The sequence below is a fragment of the Heptranchias perlo genome, chromosome 16 (genome assembly GCF_035084215.1).
Source record: "Heptranchias perlo isolate sHepPer1 chromosome 16, sHepPer1.hap1, whole genome shotgun sequence".
NCBI lineage: Eukaryota > Metazoa > Chordata > Chondrichthyes > Hexanchiformes > Hexanchidae > Heptranchias > Heptranchias perlo.
This window is the reverse complement of record NC_090340.1, coordinates 24,423,073-24,440,079: the sequence shown is the minus strand read 5'-3', so window position 1 is coordinate 24,440,079 and position 17,007 is coordinate 24,423,073. Positions and strand designations below refer to the sequence as shown.

Genomic DNA, 17,007 nt, shown 5'->3' with positions numbered 1-17,007 from the left:
ATGCGTGTGGATTACAAGTGAGAACAGGATCAACAGCTGATTTCTGGCACCTCATCCATTCCTCAGAATGTAAGCAGGGTATTCCACCATAAGGAGATCACATGTGAACCCAATCTGTCATCAGTCAACATGCACTTTCTAGCAGGTCACTATATACAAGAACATTGGCCGACTTCCCCCTCCCTGACCAAAGGATACTGCGGCCAATTGCTCTTACCTCAGCTGAGATTAACGAACTTGGCACAGACCGGGCACTAGCCCGATGACCTTCCTGATTGTAAGATCAGTTCTGCAGAGAGGTACCGTCAGCAATTGAGCCACTCCGTGAGCTCACAAAGATGTTCAACATATACTGATAAGGCCTTTCTAAGTATGCCATGCAAAATTTGAATTACATAGAACGTACATCACAGAACACAGGCCATTTGGCCCAACAGGTCCATGCTGGTGTTTATGCTCCTCGTGAGCCTCCTCCCTCCCTACTTCATCTCACCCTATCCCTCTATTCCTTTCTCCCTTGTGTGTTTATCTAGCTTCCCCTTAAATGCATGTTAGTTGCCTCAACTATTCCTTGTGGTAGTAGTTCCACATTCTAACCACGCTTTGGGTAAAGAAGTTTCTCCTGAATTCCCCACTAGATTTATTAGTGACTATCTTATATTTATGGCCCCTCCCTCAAGTGGAAACATCTTCTCCACGTCCATCCGATCAAACCCTTTTATAATCTTAAAGGCCTCTATCAGGTCATCCCGAGTCTTCTCTTTTCTAGAGAAAACAGCCCCAGCCGGCTCAATCTTTAATGATAGAATGATACCAGTACTGAGAGGTTATACCTAGTATATCTTTTTTGCGCCTTCTCCAGTGCTTCTATATCCTTTTTATAATATGGAGTCCAGAACTGTTCACAGTACTGGAAGTGTGGTGTAACCAAGGTTCAATACAAGTTTAACTTCTCTGCTTTTCAATTCTATCCCTCCAGAAATGAACACCAGTCCTTTACTTGCTTTTTGTTTTTAAAAAATGGCCTTAATAACCTGTGTCACTACTTTGTGATTTGTACACTTGTGCCCCCAGATCCCTCTGCTCTTCAACCACATTTTTAAAAATTTGTTCATGGGATGTGGGCGTCGTTGGCGAGGCCAGCATTTATTACCCATCCCTAATTGCCCTTGAGAAGGTGGTGGTGAGCCGCCTTCTTGAACCGCTGCAGTCCCTGTGGTGAAGGTTCTCCCACAGTGCTGTTAGGAAGGGAGTTCCAGGATTTTGACCCAGCGACGATGAAGGAACGGCGATATATTTCCAAGTCGGGATGGTGTGTGACTTGGAGGGGAACGTGCAGGTGGTGTTGTTCCTATGTGCCTGCTGCCCTTGTCCTTCTAGGTGGTAGAGGTCACGGATTTGGGAGATGCTGTCGAAGAAGCCTTGGCGAGTTGCTGCAGTGCATCCTGTGGATGGTACACACTGCAGCCACGGTGTGCCGGTTGTGAAGGGAGTGAATGTTTAGGGTGGTGGATGGGGTGCCAATCAAGCGGGCTGCTTTGTCCTGGATGGTGTTGAGCCTCGAGTGTTGTTGGAGCTGCACTCATGAAGGCAAGTGGAGAGTATTCCATCACACTCCTGGCTTGTGCCTTGTAGATGGTGGAAAGGCTTTGGGGAGTCAGGAGGTGAGTCACTCGCCGCAGAATACCCAGCCTCTGACCTGCTCTTGTAGCCACGGTATTTATCTGGCTGGTCCAGTTAAGTTTCTGGTCAATGGTGACCCCCAGGATGTTGATGGTGGGGGATTCGGCGATGGTAATGCCGTTGAACGTTAAGGGGAGGTGGTTAGACTCTCTCTTGTTGGAGATGGTCATTGCCTGGACAAATGTTACTTGCCACTTATCAGCCCAAGCCTGGACGTTGTCCAGGTCTTGCTGCATACGGGCTCGGACTGCTTCATTATCTGAGGGGTTGTGAATGGAACTGAACACTGTGCAATCATCAGCGAACATCCCCATTTCTGACCTTATGATGGATGTAAGTTCATTGATTATTGCTTATTATAAAGCAGTATGTGGCCACCTTATTCTTCCTACCAAAATGTAATAACTCACACTTATCTATATTGAAATTAAATTTGCCAATTACACACCCATTCTGCAAGTTTATTAATCTCTTCCTGTATTTTGTAGTCTTCCTTGATATTAACTATACCCCCCATATGGTGCCATCCGCAGATTTTGAAATTGTACTTCCGATTCCGGTGTCCAAATCGTTTATGTAAATGGTGAACAACAGTGGTCCCAGCACTGATCCTTGTGGAACACCACTTCTTACCTTTTGCCAGTCTGAGTAACTACCTTTAGCCCCTACTCTGTTTTCTGTTTTGTAGCCAGCTTGCTATCCATTCTTCAATAAAGGTTGGTGAAGCATGACCTTCATTGGTGTGTCGTTCCCTGGCCTACGGACCGACCTCTCTCTATCTCACACACAATTATATCTTTTTTGATCTCTTCTAAATGTCATGCCCATCATGTTAGCCTGGTAAATACTGAGGCAAAATAATTATTTAATATTTCTGCCATTTCACTGTCACTACCTGTGAGTTTATCACGTGTACCCCTTAGTGGCCCTATCCCAATCCTGATTTTTCTTTTGTTATTTGTGTGTCTGTGGAATACTTTACAAAATTAAATTATCAAAGAACAACAAAAAAATAGCAGTTTCTCTTTGCCTTCCTAATTGTTTTTTTTTTAAAACTTCTTTCCTAACCTTTTCGTATTCCCTTTTGTCATCCTCCATTGTTATCTACATACTTAGTGTAGGCCTTTTCCTTAGTTTTAATTTTGACCGTATTTCTTGATTCATCCATGGTGTATCATTACTGGCTAGTTTGTTCTTGCTTTTTAGTGGGATATATTTCTCCTGTACTCTATTGATCAACATTTTAAATGTTTCCCACTGCTGTTCTATTTCTTTGTTTATCAGTAAATGTTTCTAGTTTATTTTCCCTAGTTCTATTCTCATTCCCTGAAATTTTTCCAATTTATTACTTTGGTCTTTCTCTTACTTATGTCCGTCTCAATCTTTATCTTACAAATGGGGTTAAGAAAATTGTTAAATTTCAATAATAAGAAAAATTGGCAACATTTGTTATTTAAGGGCCCAACATACCACCACCGATTGTACTGCAAAGTAAAGCACAATGTGTGTGCAGAAGCAACACAATTCTCAGCCCCATGCTCAATGTACTACCTGGCAGAAACCAGCCATTTGCAAAACTAATCGAGCAGCTTTTTCCAATTTTCTGAATTTGATCTGTGATTAAAGCAAATTTAAATCTAACACTAATATCAAATAATTGTTGTCCTTAGTATCTAATTATAAAAACTATATATGTTCACTTATCTACATTTTACACACATACACAAAACAGAAAGCTGTGCATTGCTCACATTAAACCATATGCTTTTTCAATTATCCATTGTACCTTGCAACATATTGGCATCTATTCATTCCTTAAATATGGAGAGGCAAAACTAAAACTGGGTGGCAACTCACTACAGACCATTCATGCATCAAAGCAACTGTAAAGCAATAGTGATCAAAAAACTGTATGAAGCCCAAAAAATTGAAACAAATATCATACTTTTTTCTTGTTCCAGATAGTTGTGTACTCCCTCTTCAAAGTCATCCTCATTTATGACTTTGCGTTTTACAGGTCTTCTACTTAGAATTGGTTTTGTTGTGGATTCTTCAAAGTCAGGATTAATTAAACTGCAAAAAAACAGATTATTGTAATATATAACATATGGATTATTTTATATTCTTTCTCTGTTTGCCAAACCTTTACACCTTCAGTGAGGTATATGTTACAGTCCAGGCCGTACATTTCTCCAAATGCACTGTCAACTGTATTCGGCTCAGAGGAGCTGCATTTCTGTGGGCCAGAACTTGTGAAAAGAATGACAAGAAAAAACTCATCAGGCCCATTAATGCGACCCCAGTCAGACAATGCATCCAAGTACACCACGCAATATCCTGGGCAAAGACACAGAAACAAATCTACGGCCATTTTAGGAAAAACTCTGGGAAGTTCCTCTCTAACTCCCTAAGGCAAATAAGCAAAGCTCCAGGGGACTGCAATAGCCCATAACTGGTCATAATCCCAGCTAAATAACTTACTTTCTATAACTAGAAACAGCCTCTTCTCTCAGAAAGTTCCCTTTTCAAATAACCTATGCAATGGCAATGAATCTCCCAGATCTCTCTAAAGTATATAGCCCTAACTCTTAGAGCCTGTCCAAAGAGATCCATGGTTGGGTATCATTCTGGATGCCCACCTCTGCACCTTCCCTAAAGCCACAATATCCTTTGCCATGTGTGGGGACAAAAACTGGACACAAGACAAGACTTCAAGTGCGAGTGTACCAAAGCCTTGTGCAATCCAAGTTCAGTGTTCTTCATTTTATACTCAGTGGTTCCAGCAATAAAACCTTAAACCCTAGTTGGCTTCTCTATTTGAACTACATAGGGATGATAAGACTAGAGGGCACACATAAAAATACTCAGGTAGAGAGTTAGATTAAATTCTAGGAAGTACTTGATTTTGCAGAGTCATCGTCCTTTGGAACAGTGTACCAAAACATGCGTTGTGTATGGATTTGCAGGAGTCCTTGAAAAGGGAACGTGACAAATTCCTGACAGAAGAGGATGTTTCTAGTTACAGAAAGTAAGTTATTTAGCTGGGATTATGACCAGTTATGACTATCGCAATCCCCTAGAGCCACTCCATACTGTTGGTGAACTTTTAACAAATCATCAACGACTGATGTACTTATGTACTACCCCCAGATCTCTCTCTCAATCTGTAATCTATAACAGGTAGCCCTGCAAAAAAGTTTCCAAACCCCAAATGCATTACATTGCACTTGTCCATATTGAAGGACATTTGCCACACACAGACTTATTCTCCTTGCATATCTGAAACTACTTGCAAGCTATTTATTTGGTCTAAATTACTAACCTCTGCGCATCTTTGTAGCATTCATTTATGTTCCTTTTATATCTCTTATCTTGCTTTTAACCAATTTTAGATTTACTTCCTCTCCAATAGCCTTCTTTGAAGCGAAGTGCTTAAGCATCCCGGCAATTTGCACTTATTCTCTACTAACTCACTATCCGCTCAAGGGTCCCACCTTACATTTAACAATTCTTTGTATGGATATATTTGTAAAAAACTTTACTGTTTTTAATACTTTTTGAGATGCTTTCCTTATACTCCCCCCTTCCTTTCCTTGTCGCTTTCTTAACCTCTTTCCCCATTTTCCATACTCTTTTATAATTACCATACTTCTGAGAAGTCTCACATGCCCTCTTCAATTTTAGCTTGTTTCTATCATCTTTATTTATCCACAAATTCTGAGACTTAAAATAGTCTTTTTTTAAAAAAAAATGGTATATATCTCCTTTTTAAAAATATCCCATTGTTGACCTACTGCCATTTTTTCCTTCCACCTTCAGGCCACATACTTGTCTTGTTTTGTTAACCACAACCAGATCTATTGCATCCTTCTTTGCTGGATGTGCAACATACTGATTAAAAAAAAAATCCTGGATGCATTCTAAGAGCCCATCCCCATTTCTATTACAAACTTTTGTCCTATCCTACTCTACCTTAGGATAGTTAAAGACCGCCTCCCCCCCCCCCCACCAGAATAATTAAAACTGTGTTGCCACTGCAAACCTCTCCAAATTGATAACAAATCTCATCCTCATTTTCTTTCCCACTATAGTCGTCCATAATCCACTCTGAGTAGGGTAACAGATCCCTTTTTTTTCCTCAATTAACTCAAATAAACTCCATCTGAGCATCATCAGTAAAACCTTTCTATGGCTATAATTGTGTTCTTAACAAGACCATCCTTCCTCCTTTTTTTCCCTTCTCTATTGCTTCTGACAATTAGTTGGAAATATTTAGCTCTCAGGCTAACCCTGACTAAAGCCAAGTATTTTATTTCTAATACTGTACATTTGTATATAAACACTGTAACCCTGGCTCTTCACACACATCAGTAAAAAGGATGGAAATGTTCTTTTCTTATTCTTTCAATATCCTTCTTAATATTTCTCATATCTAGGTATGTCTCTTTGTATCCACCTTCTTAAGTTTATAATTCTAGTCTGCTTTTCAACTTCACTTATACTTATTCTTAACCTCTCTGCCAGTCTTACTAGTTTAAATCCTCCCCAACTGCTCTATTAAACAACAGAGAGGATTAATATCTCTGCCATTTCCTTACTCCCCATTATAATGTCTCCTGTCTCTGCCTCTAAGGGACCCACATTTACCTTCGCTAATCTCTTCCTTTTTACATACTTGCAGCAGCACTTAGAATCTGTTTTTATATTTCTTGCTCGTTTACTCTCATTCAATTTTCTGCCTCTATCAATTTCTTGGTTATCATTTGCTGATTTCTAAAACCTTCCCAATCCTCAGGATTACTACTCTTTTTGGCAACATTGTAAGCCTCTTCTTTTAATCTAATACTATCTTTAACTTCTCTAGTTAGCCACGTTTGTATCACTTTTCCCATGGAGTTTTTATTCCTCAATGTAATGTATATTCATTGAGAATTATGAATTATTTCTTTAAATATTCACCATTGCTTATCTAATCATATCTTTTAATCTAATTTCCCAATCTACTTTAGCCAACTTACCGACATAATTGACTTTGTTTAAATTTCAGACCTCAGTTTCTGACTTAACTACAAAACTCTCAAACTCAATATGAAATTCTATCATGTTATGATCACTCTGCCCCAGAGGATCCTTAACTATAAGATTACTGATTAACCTTGTCTCATTACACAATACATCTAAAATAGCCTGTTCCCTAGTTGGTTCTAGAAAATTGTCTCAAATGCATTTTTCACGAACTCGTCCTTTGAACTACTTTTGCCAATTTGGTTTGCCCAGTCTGTGTGAAGATTAAAGTTCCCATGATTATTGCATTACCCTTGTTACATGTTCCTCTAATTTCCTGATTTATACTCTGTCCGACACCAAAACTACTGTTAGGGGGCCTATAAACTACTTCCACCAGTGTTTTCTGCCCCTAGTTATTTCTTAGCTCCACCCATACTGGTTCTACACCCTGATTTTCTGAGCTAAAATCCTTTCTCACTACTGCCTTTATCTCATCCTTTATTATCAGGGCCATCCCCCACTCACCCACCTCCTTTTCCATTTTGCCTATCTTTTCTAAAAGTCAAGTACCCTGGAATATTTAGTTCCCAACCTTGGTCATCCTGCAACACTGTCACAGTAATGGCTACAAGGTCAAACCCACTTATCTCCATTTGTGCCACTAATTCCTCTATCTTGTTACGAATGCTTCATGCATTCAGATATGGCGCTTTTAATTTTAACATGTTGCCCTTACACGATCTGACTCCAGTCCAACATGGTCGACACTCAACTACCCTCAGAAGTGGCCTAGCAAGCCACCCTGTTGTATCAAACCTAACCCAGCAGTTCAAGAAAACAACCACCGCCTCAGGGCAACTTGAAACGGGCAATAAATCCAGCCTAGCCACATCCGGAGAATGAAAAGTACAAAGTTTACATTTAATTTAACTTTGAAGTCCCAAGTCTTTGAAGCCATCCTATCACATTTCTGACATTAGTTAGTCTGCAACAATTAACTGACATAATGAAACAAAAAAGGGTTGTAGGTATGTTAGAAGCTAGGTTAAAAACTGTTAATTCAATAATTGGGTTCCACTGTAACAACGCATATTAAAGGCTCAGTTCCAGAATTTGCTGCTTAAAAAAAGAGACCGGGTGGTGCCACTACATCCAGCAGGAAAATGTAATTACAACAAATATGATATTGTGCACCAGAAAGTGGGTACATTAATGGTGATGCTAGAAGTTTTACTCCTTTTCCACCTGGTCATTGGATTTTTTTTAGTGATATTTTATATTAATTTCCCCAGTCAGTCCCAAAAATTGAGTCACAAACATTAGAATGGTAGAATTCCTACGTCAATACAAGACCCCTATGCAGTTAACTTTTCAATATTGATATGGTGAATGCAACAAAATTCCTTAAAATGGTAACTTCTAGTACTATCAAGTAAAATCAGCATTCATTTGATCTGATTGCATGGTTATTACCCAACTATTGTTGAGACATCTGGAAGTTTTGTGCTCTTTTCATATAGTTCCACTTGTTCACTTTCTTGAGGTTCTAGGAATCAAAACAGACATTTTAGCACAAAAAAACACGACTATTTCTATTCACATCATTTTTTTCTGAAGGCAGTGTTGCCTTGCTGAAGCACAGTTACAAGCTAGTTTCCTTTTGGGACCTCATACAAGTGATTCTTTACACATGCACCTCGAAAGTGATCGTCGATAAGCTATTCAATTACTAAATGGGGTGGAGTGGGGGAAAAAAAAAATCACAGCTATTCAACTGCGAGAAGGGGGGCAGCATAGCCAACTCACTATACATCCACACAAACACACTTCTCACAGAAAATGATCAAGTGAGAAAACTGGCCTATTTTTCTCCTGTAACCCAAGGCCACTGCTATGTTGATTAAGATCAGGTAATTCAGCAACAGGGTTAGAATCTGGGATCTTCATGGTCTGTATGGCTCAGCTACTCACTGGAGAAACATGCTGAGGCATTGGGGAAGTACAATTCATGTTAATGAAATACATTTGTAGATACTATATCTATTTTCACCGAAGATACTTATTACATTGTTGAAACATGCTTATACTGAACTAATCTTAGCTGTTGGAGAAGATGAGGATTGTTGATTTAAATATTGTGAAAATCAGTTGCTGCGACAGATGTATAAAGGGATTAGCTTTTCGCTAAGGTCAACATTTTCAACTATTCTTCAAAGATGACTGCCAAAGATTTCCACCATATTTACTTTGCTACATTTTCTAGTCAAATTGCAGCACACCCCTTCACCACTATGACTTCAGATCCCAAATTACCAATTTGGTCTTTCAATGAAAAAGGAATCAAAGTAAGTTAAAAATCACATTTAACCTTCAACATTTTACATGGATTTTTATTTTAAATCAAAAACCAAGAGGCACTGGATGGTCTAGCAGAAATGGAAAACATCTTTCTTTAAAAAGGCCATTTTGTAACATTCTTGGGAATTGAGCAAACAGATAAAATTCAATTGGCAGATGAAATGCGATGTAGAGAAATGCAAAGTGCATGGGAACAAAAGATCCGGGAAGGAACCATTACTTAAATGGACAGAAAACAAAGTGCATGGGAAAATGCAAGAGATCTGGGGGTCCTGATAGCTTCAATTTATTGTCAATCACAACAATGCTCAGCAGCAGTGAGTAAAGCAAATCAGATGTTGGGGAGTATTAAAAGGTCAACATTGAGCCTGAATAGTGAGATCATCCTGCACGTTCGAAATCATTGGTGCTGCTGCACTTAGAATACTGTGTACAGTTCTAGTCGCTGCAGTCAAAAACAATATTGCAGCGATTGAGAGGATACAGAAGAGGGCAACTAGAATTATTGAGGAGATGGAGGTAATGGATTATGACGAGTGATTACAGGCATATTCTCACTGGAAAAAAGATTGAGAGATGTTTTTAGGATTCTAAAAAGGGACTAGATAACGTAGACCATGACAATCTGTTTCACTTTGTCCAACAGTAGAACCAGACGACAGGGAGTAAATTCAAAACAAAACTGTAGCAACATTATTTCAGTGAGCGAGTGGTAAATCTCATTGTATCATGCGACCACCTGTATGGTAGAAGATGAATCTTGGTCTTCTGCTGTCTAGCAACACCCATGTTCGTTCCTTGGCTAATCTGAAATTGTTTTTATTTTTAAGGGGACAAGGGAATTGAAGTTTGGAAATAGTGCTTGTTGTCCATCTAACCAGAAAGTTCACCTTCAACAAATGCTACTTTGGTCTACATTAGCTGAAATGTTAGAGAAATGGCATAGGCTTTCAAGGCAAAAGAAATGTGATAATTCAAGTTAAGGCAACAATACTATTTAGTCTACGTACGTTTTTTGGTAAGTTGTGAAATCTGAGTATACTGTAAACTGGAAGATCATCAACACTGTCTAGAAATCTAAACAGACATGAGAAAAAAATCCTTGTCCTAACAATTTCTCAAATATTTGAACACACCTGGATAATTCCACATATACCTGCTGTATGTTGGAGTCTCTGTTGTGTTGCCTTTTCAAACTCTGAAACACTTATTTTCTTCCGTTTGCGAAGATTACGGTCTATGGGCAACTTCTGCTCTGTAGTATCTTCTGCTGGCAAACTTAAACTGAAGCTGTCATTACTGGAGAAAACAGGAATCATTTAAAGCAATATGTTCTGACAGCCCACTGTACACACATTTTCAATCTTCCTGCAGAATGACATTTAAAATTCTGATTCAAATTGGTCTGAAGCTCCCTCAATGGCTCAGTTGGACAGTGCAACACCCCATGTGGAATTGAGCGGCCCAGAACAGGAAGGTACCATGATCCTCAGTCTGTACTCATCCAGGGTGATTAGAAGGGGGATACATTTCTCCTCAGTGCTTCCAATCTAGGAATGTAAAAAGAAATACCCAGGGTTTTCACTCCTCATCCCTATCCAGTAATCTTTATTGGAAAGTATGCATGTGCAGGTGGGAGGTGAAAGCAGGATCAGGCGTGCCTGTGGTGCTTCACACAGTTAAATAGCTTGCTAACACTCACTGCCTAGGATCACACGCGAATGAAGACCATTTAAGTGACGTCAATGCCTTTAAAACCAACATTCTGTGCCTTGAAGAGAGGAACATTAAAAAGGCAGTATGATTCCTCCTACTAATAATCCATGTCAGAAGTTAGCTCTACGTATTCTTTAATAGCTCATTAATTTATATACCTGCCAGATGATAATTTGGTCTTGGGTTGAGATTTCTTTTGCGCAGACTCTTTCATTTTGGGATTCACAACTTTAACCAACGAGGATTCCGGCTCTGTTAAGAAAACAGATAGTTTGTTTAAGAACTTGTAATCTTAATCCTACTAACATAACACAAAGATCTGTGAGCAAGTAATGTTGTTAAGGGTGTCTGGTCTCTTCCCCCAATGCTTTAGTTGGTATAGTCAGTACGTAACTGAGCTAGACAGACCAGGTCATCACGGGTTGAATTCCCTGCTCTGTACGGAGTTAGCTGATCCTAGAGTTATAACTGGCCTCAGAGTTGCTGGACTCGGGAAATCAGCAAGACTTCCTATTCCTAATGTTATCCAATGGCCTTTGCTGGAAAGGGCATATGTGTGGATATCAAGTCAGGACCAGGAAGCACACAGCTATGATAGCCCACCATAGTCGAATAGCTTGCCAACACTCAGTTCACACACTAATTGCCACTTGGGCAAGGAGCTGAAGGCTGACTAGTACCTGTGGAACTGCACAAGTACTCCCATATACATTCTAGTCACACAACAAACTTCTCAAATTAGATCTCTGTGATAAGATTACTGGGTATTGACATAATTCTTTTTCCAGTTTATATATTTAAGTGTGGCATCCCTGCATTGAGCAGCTCATTAAAAAATGCACAAGTTATCCACAACTATAAATACTGTAAAAAGATGCTGCTACGACCCACCAGTCTGTATGAATTTCTTCAGAAGTCCTCTTGGTGTATAATCATCTAGAGCCTCCAGAGGGATTGGTTCTGCAGTCTTTGTTTTCCTCAGTGCGGGAGAATTCCTTCTGATTGAATGCCTTTTAGATGATCCAGCAGTTCCCTTTATCCAAAAAAACAGGTTTTCCTTATTAAAAAGGAGTATATTGTGGCACCAGTATTGGATCTACACAAGTGACTGTTACGATCTTAAGGCTTCACCAGACATTTTTCTCATGCTCAGTATCATTGACCACTCCTATAAATGAGCCCTCGCTCCTTATGAACCAAATGTTCATAACATGTTTATATGCATGTGATAATGTAGCGTTGCACAGGGTTGAACAGAAACCGTATTACTGTAATTAGTCACTGGAATTGACACAACCCGCTTGTACTTTCCTCACCTACAGATAGTGGGACAATAAGCACTCAGACCATGCCACTTAGGCTATGAATTTTGAATTATGGTTATTAAAGAAAGAAAAACACTTCATTTATATAGCGTCTTTCATGACCTCAGGATGTCCCAACGCACTTTACAACCAATGAAGTACTTTTGAAGTGTAGTTACTGTTGTAATTTAGAGAAACGCAGCAGCCAATTTGCACACAGCAACGTTTCACAAACAGCTGAAATAAACGACCAGATAATCTGTTTTAGTAATGTTGGTTGAGGAATAAATTTTGGCCAGGAAACCAGGAGAACTCCCCTGCTCTTTCCTGAATAGCACCATTAGATCTTTTACGTCTACCTGAACAGGCGGATGGGGCCTCTGTTTAACTGAGCACTGCTTTGGCATGGCAGTTTGACACTGAAGTGTCAGCCTAGATTATGTACTCAAGTATCTGGAGTGGGAATTGGACCCACAATCTCCTGACTCAGAGATGAGAGTGCTACCACTGAGCAAAGGCTGACACCTACAAGTAAAAATTAAACAGTGGTAAAGGGTCAACTCAGCAGGTTTTATTTGATTACAGAAGGTTTAACTCACACCTCCTCAAAATACAAAAATAATAAAAATGCAACCCTTCACTTATTAAATCTATGATGTGGATGTTTTCACATCGTTCACCTGACGAAGGAGGAAGCCTCTGAAAGCTTGTGAATTTAAAATAAAATTGCTGGACTATAACTTGGTGTTGTAAAATTGTTTACAATGATTAAATCTAGACCAGTGTCTGTAACAAACTTGTACACAGGTTTCTGTTCTACTCTCAAAGTCTTCACAATTTCACCTCTACATAGGCTACAGTACAATGGAAAAGGATGAACTGAGAAGCAAAGATTCCCTTTAGGATCATAATCATGCCTGCCTCCACTGAAGACCAAAAGATTATATATTTGAACACAGCTATTTTAAAGTATACATTTTCAAACCAACCCCCCCCCCCCCCTCCAGTAAATCCAAATGCATCAGAGCATCAACTAATAGATGCCAGACACAAATCTACTTGTCATTTAGTGCCACAGGATCTTTCATCTCCAGCTGAATAGGCAGATGAGGCCTTGGTCTGATGTCTCAAAAAATGCAGTTCTCCCTCAGTACAGCACTTAAGTGGCTATCTGGATTATCTGCTCATGTCTTTCCAACTCAGGGAAGAGTGCTATCAACTGAGCCAAACTGACAGCTCAGTATATTGGAGCATCAACACACTGACATCATTTATCTCATGATATGGCACTTTACTAAAACTTTTACAAAATGCTTTTCTAAATGATAAAGTATCCAAACCCTTCACAACAGTAGATTCATATAAATTAATGTCAGTTTTGATAAAATAGAAAGTGGCCTGTTACATACCGCAATTTGTTTTCTCAGAGAACGTGCGACTTCTGTTTTGAGTTTGCTGTGAAGAACCATACTTGGAGACTGGTGCACAGAGATGTTAGTGATCTTTTTGGGAGTACTCGTCCTTTTCTGTAACCTACTGTTTAAACAAAAAACAATTAAAGACCTACAAAATTACCTAAAAATTACTCTTTTTGCTGTCACGTTTCATTAACTGTCAATCAAGTTGTATCTGGTTAAAATATTTACTAAGCTTTGTTGAAACAACCGTTTTTCACGGACACTTGATGAACGATCGTGCATCTTTAGATATGTTGATTACACCATTTGTCTAATGGCCCTCTGAACAACGATGGGTCAGCTCAGTGCGGCAACACATTTGTGTATGAACAACTCACCAACGAGTTCAGCACTCTAATGGAAAATGACAAGCGAACTTGGGTACCTCTATATATAGCAGCAATGGCAGAAGCTTGAGAGCAGGTTACCCAGCAGTCGGATATGTTGCTGCTGCACTAGAGGAGTTTTTACATTAACAGTACACCGTTGACAGAAAACACATTGTTTTCCTATCGACAATGCCAAATTATCAATATATACAGCATCCCATGTCCCAAGAGCTGCCACCCGAGGTAGGACAAAATGTTAGGTTCATTCCTGTTGGCTCTCCAATTGGCACCTCTGTCTCATTGCTGGGAGAATAATGCTTAGAGGTCTCTGTTTGAGCACCACTCTCCCAGTGTGGCAACAATAACACAAAAGCAGCTTAAGATATCCATGCACAATTTATACCATTAGTTCAGTGAATTCACCACAAAAATATCAGTTTCCTTCAGAAGTCAGAGTTCAGTCATGCACATACAAGCACATAAGTGCAAGGCTTAAACTGGGTTCAGCATTGCTCTGAATCTCACATGAAACCAGAGCACCATGGATATGGACAACTATGTGTCAAGTTCTGCGACTGAGCAGTAAGCAAACCACTTAAGAGTTAACATTTACAAGAAGAAGAAGAAGAAGAAGAAGAATTATTTATATAGCGCCTTTAACATAGTAAAATGTCCCAAGGTGCTTCACAGGAGCATTATCAAACAAAATTTGACACCGAGCCACACAAGGAGATATTAAGACAGGTGACCTGTTGTTATTTTTAACATCTAAAATGGTGCAGCTTGAGGGAGGTTCCTTCTCATGTCTTGAAGTGTTACAGGTGAACACTCCCAGTTAAAAGCACCTATCTCACTGGGGCATCGCTCAGTCCTGACAGGTAGCTCCAACACTTACTGATTTGAGCATTCAGCAGAGCTTTAAACAGTAGCACTGTGAGCAGGATTTCAACCTGTGCAGCAAAATCCCATTGGATTTCAAGTCCAATGCCTTCACCTTTCAGCAATCACAGCTGCAAAATTCAGGCAACGGTGAGATTCGAAATCACACACCCACAGAGACTGAAACCTGTATCAAGCCCTTAGAATGCTCGGCCCCTCTGTGTGAGACTGAGGTGACATTATTTAATGTGTTTCACTAAAATAGCACACTCATCATAAGAAGGGTATTATCCTGGGAATGATGATTGATGTTGGTGGACTTGAAGAGGAGGAAGAGAGATAACAAATTGTGGAGATGACATTCTAACCTGTGTGTTCTTGGACGTACTATACTCTGTGGAACCTCTTCAGCAATCATACCCTTAATTAGCGTGCGCATCGTCACATCTTCAGGTAAAGAATCCATCCTTCTGGTTAGAAAAATCTGCAAAAATAAATTATTAAGCACAAGTACTTTTCGCCACTCAGTCATTTGTTGCTAACCCAGAAGCTGTAAGGGCTTCAAATTCTTCATATTTTGCTGGAATTTAGAAGCATACTGGATTTTCACTCAGGGCTGTGCACCAACACTGCTTTTGTCAGACCACTTGTTTAATTTGCTGATCTGGGAAGATCCGATTTTAAAGCCTGCTCTTACTGTGTTCACTGACAAGTAAATTTGCTGGACCGTACAAAGTAACAGAATACAAACATAATGCAATCCACGCATGTACTGCTCTTTCATTGTTGCATTTCGCTTATTCATCAGATTGACAAGTTTGTCTTGACACCCTGCAAAATAAAACTGATATGCCTTGGAGCCTCAAAACGGAGGTCCGATCTCAGTCCATCCGTCCGTTGCCCCCCCCCGACCCAGGTCCGGTCCCTGTCCGTCCGTCCCCCCGGTCCCCATCCCCCCGGGTCCGGTCTCCGTCCGTCCCCCCGGGTCCGGTTCCGGTCCCCGTCCGTGTCCGTCCCCCCGGGTCCGGTTCCGGTCCCCGTCCGTGCCCCCGCCTCCCGGTCCGTCCGTCCGTCCCCCCGCCCCCGTCTCCGTCCGTCATCCCCCACCCCCGCCGGTCCGGTCCCCGTCCGTGCCCCCCCACCTCCGGTCCGGTCCCAGTCCGTGCCCCCCCCACCTCCGGTCCGGTCCCAGTCCGTGCCCCCCCCACCTCCGGTCCGGTCCCCGTCCGTGCCCCCCCCCACTCCGGTCCGGTCCCCGTCCGTGCCCCCCCACTCCGGTCCGGTCCCCGTCCGTGCCCCCCCCCACTCCGGTCCGGTCCCCGTCCGTGCCCCCCCCCACTCCGGTCCGGTCCCCGTCCGTGCCCCCCCACTCCGGTCCGGTCCCCGTCCGTGCCCCCCCCACTCCGGTCCGGTCCCCGTCCGCGGACCCCCACTCCCGGTCTCCGCCCGACCGCGTCTCCCCCCCCCGGTCTCCGCCCGACCGCGTCTCCCCCCCCGGTCTCCGCCCGACCGCGTCTCCCCCCCACCTCCGGTCCGGTCCCCGTCCGTGCCCCCCCCCACTCCGGTCCGGTCTCCGTCCGTGCCCCCCCCACCCCAGTTCGGTCGTTCCGCCCCCCCCCCCCACCCCACCCCAGTTCGGTCGTTCCGCCCCCCCCCCACCCCACCCCAGTTCGGTCGTTCCGCCACCCCCCCCCACCCACCCCAGTTCGGTCGTTCCGCCCCCCCCCCCACCCCACCCCAGTTCGGTCGTTCCGCCCCCCACCCCCACCCCACCCCAGTTCGGTCGTTCCGCCCCCATCCCCCCACCCCAGTTCGGTCGTTCCGCCCCCCCCACCCCACCCCAGTTCGGTCGTTTCGCCCCCATCCCCCCACCCCAGTTCGGTCGTTCCGCCCCCCCCCCCCACCCCAGTTCGGTCGTTCCGCCCCCCCCCACCCCAGTTCGGTCGTTCCGCCCCCATCCCCCCACCCAGTTCGGTCGTTCCGCCCCCCCCCCCCCAACCACCCCAGTTCGGTCGTTCCGCCCCCCCCCCCCCCCCACCCACCCCAGTTCGGTCGTTCCGCCCCCCCACCCACCCCAGTTCGGTCGTTCCGCCACCCCCCCCCCCCACCACCCACCCCAGTTCGGTCGTTCCGCCCCCCACCACCCACCCCAGTTCGGTCGTTCCGCCCCCATCCCCCCACCCAGTTCGGTCGTTCCGCCCCCCCCCCCCAACCACCCCAGTTCGGTCGTTCCGCCCCCCCCCCCCCCCACCCACCCCAGTTCGGTCGTTCCGC

General features: G+C 42.7%; 1 protein-coding gene across 3 annotated transcripts in view; it reads right to left on the bottom strand.

Moving 5' to 3' along the window:
• The window catches only part of cenpt (centromere protein T), a 54,805-nt gene extending 39,593 nt beyond the window's left edge, over nt 1–15,212 (bottom strand). For 2 of the 3 annotated variants that reach the window (XM_067997833.1, XM_067997831.1), the window contains exons 1-7: nt 15,102–15,212; nt 13,478–13,604; nt 11,656–11,797; nt 10,923–11,016; nt 10,205–10,347; nt 8,164–8,236; nt 3,629–3,756 (exon numbers count right to left, since the gene is read on the bottom strand). In XM_067997833.1, the coding sequence (XP_067853934.1) occupies nt 3,629–3,756; nt 8,164–8,236; nt 10,205–10,347; nt 10,923–11,016; nt 11,656–11,797; nt 13,478–13,604; nt 15,102–15,199 (805 nt within the window). In that variant the 5' untranslated portion in view covers nt 15,200–15,212. The remainder of the gene's footprint in view (nt 1–3,628; nt 3,757–8,163; nt 8,237–10,204; nt 10,348–10,922; nt 11,017–11,655; nt 11,798–13,477; nt 13,605–15,101) is intronic. The other variant, XM_067997832.1, reaches the window with a different exon arrangement.
• Nucleotides 15,213–17,007: the final 1,795 nt, after the last annotated feature.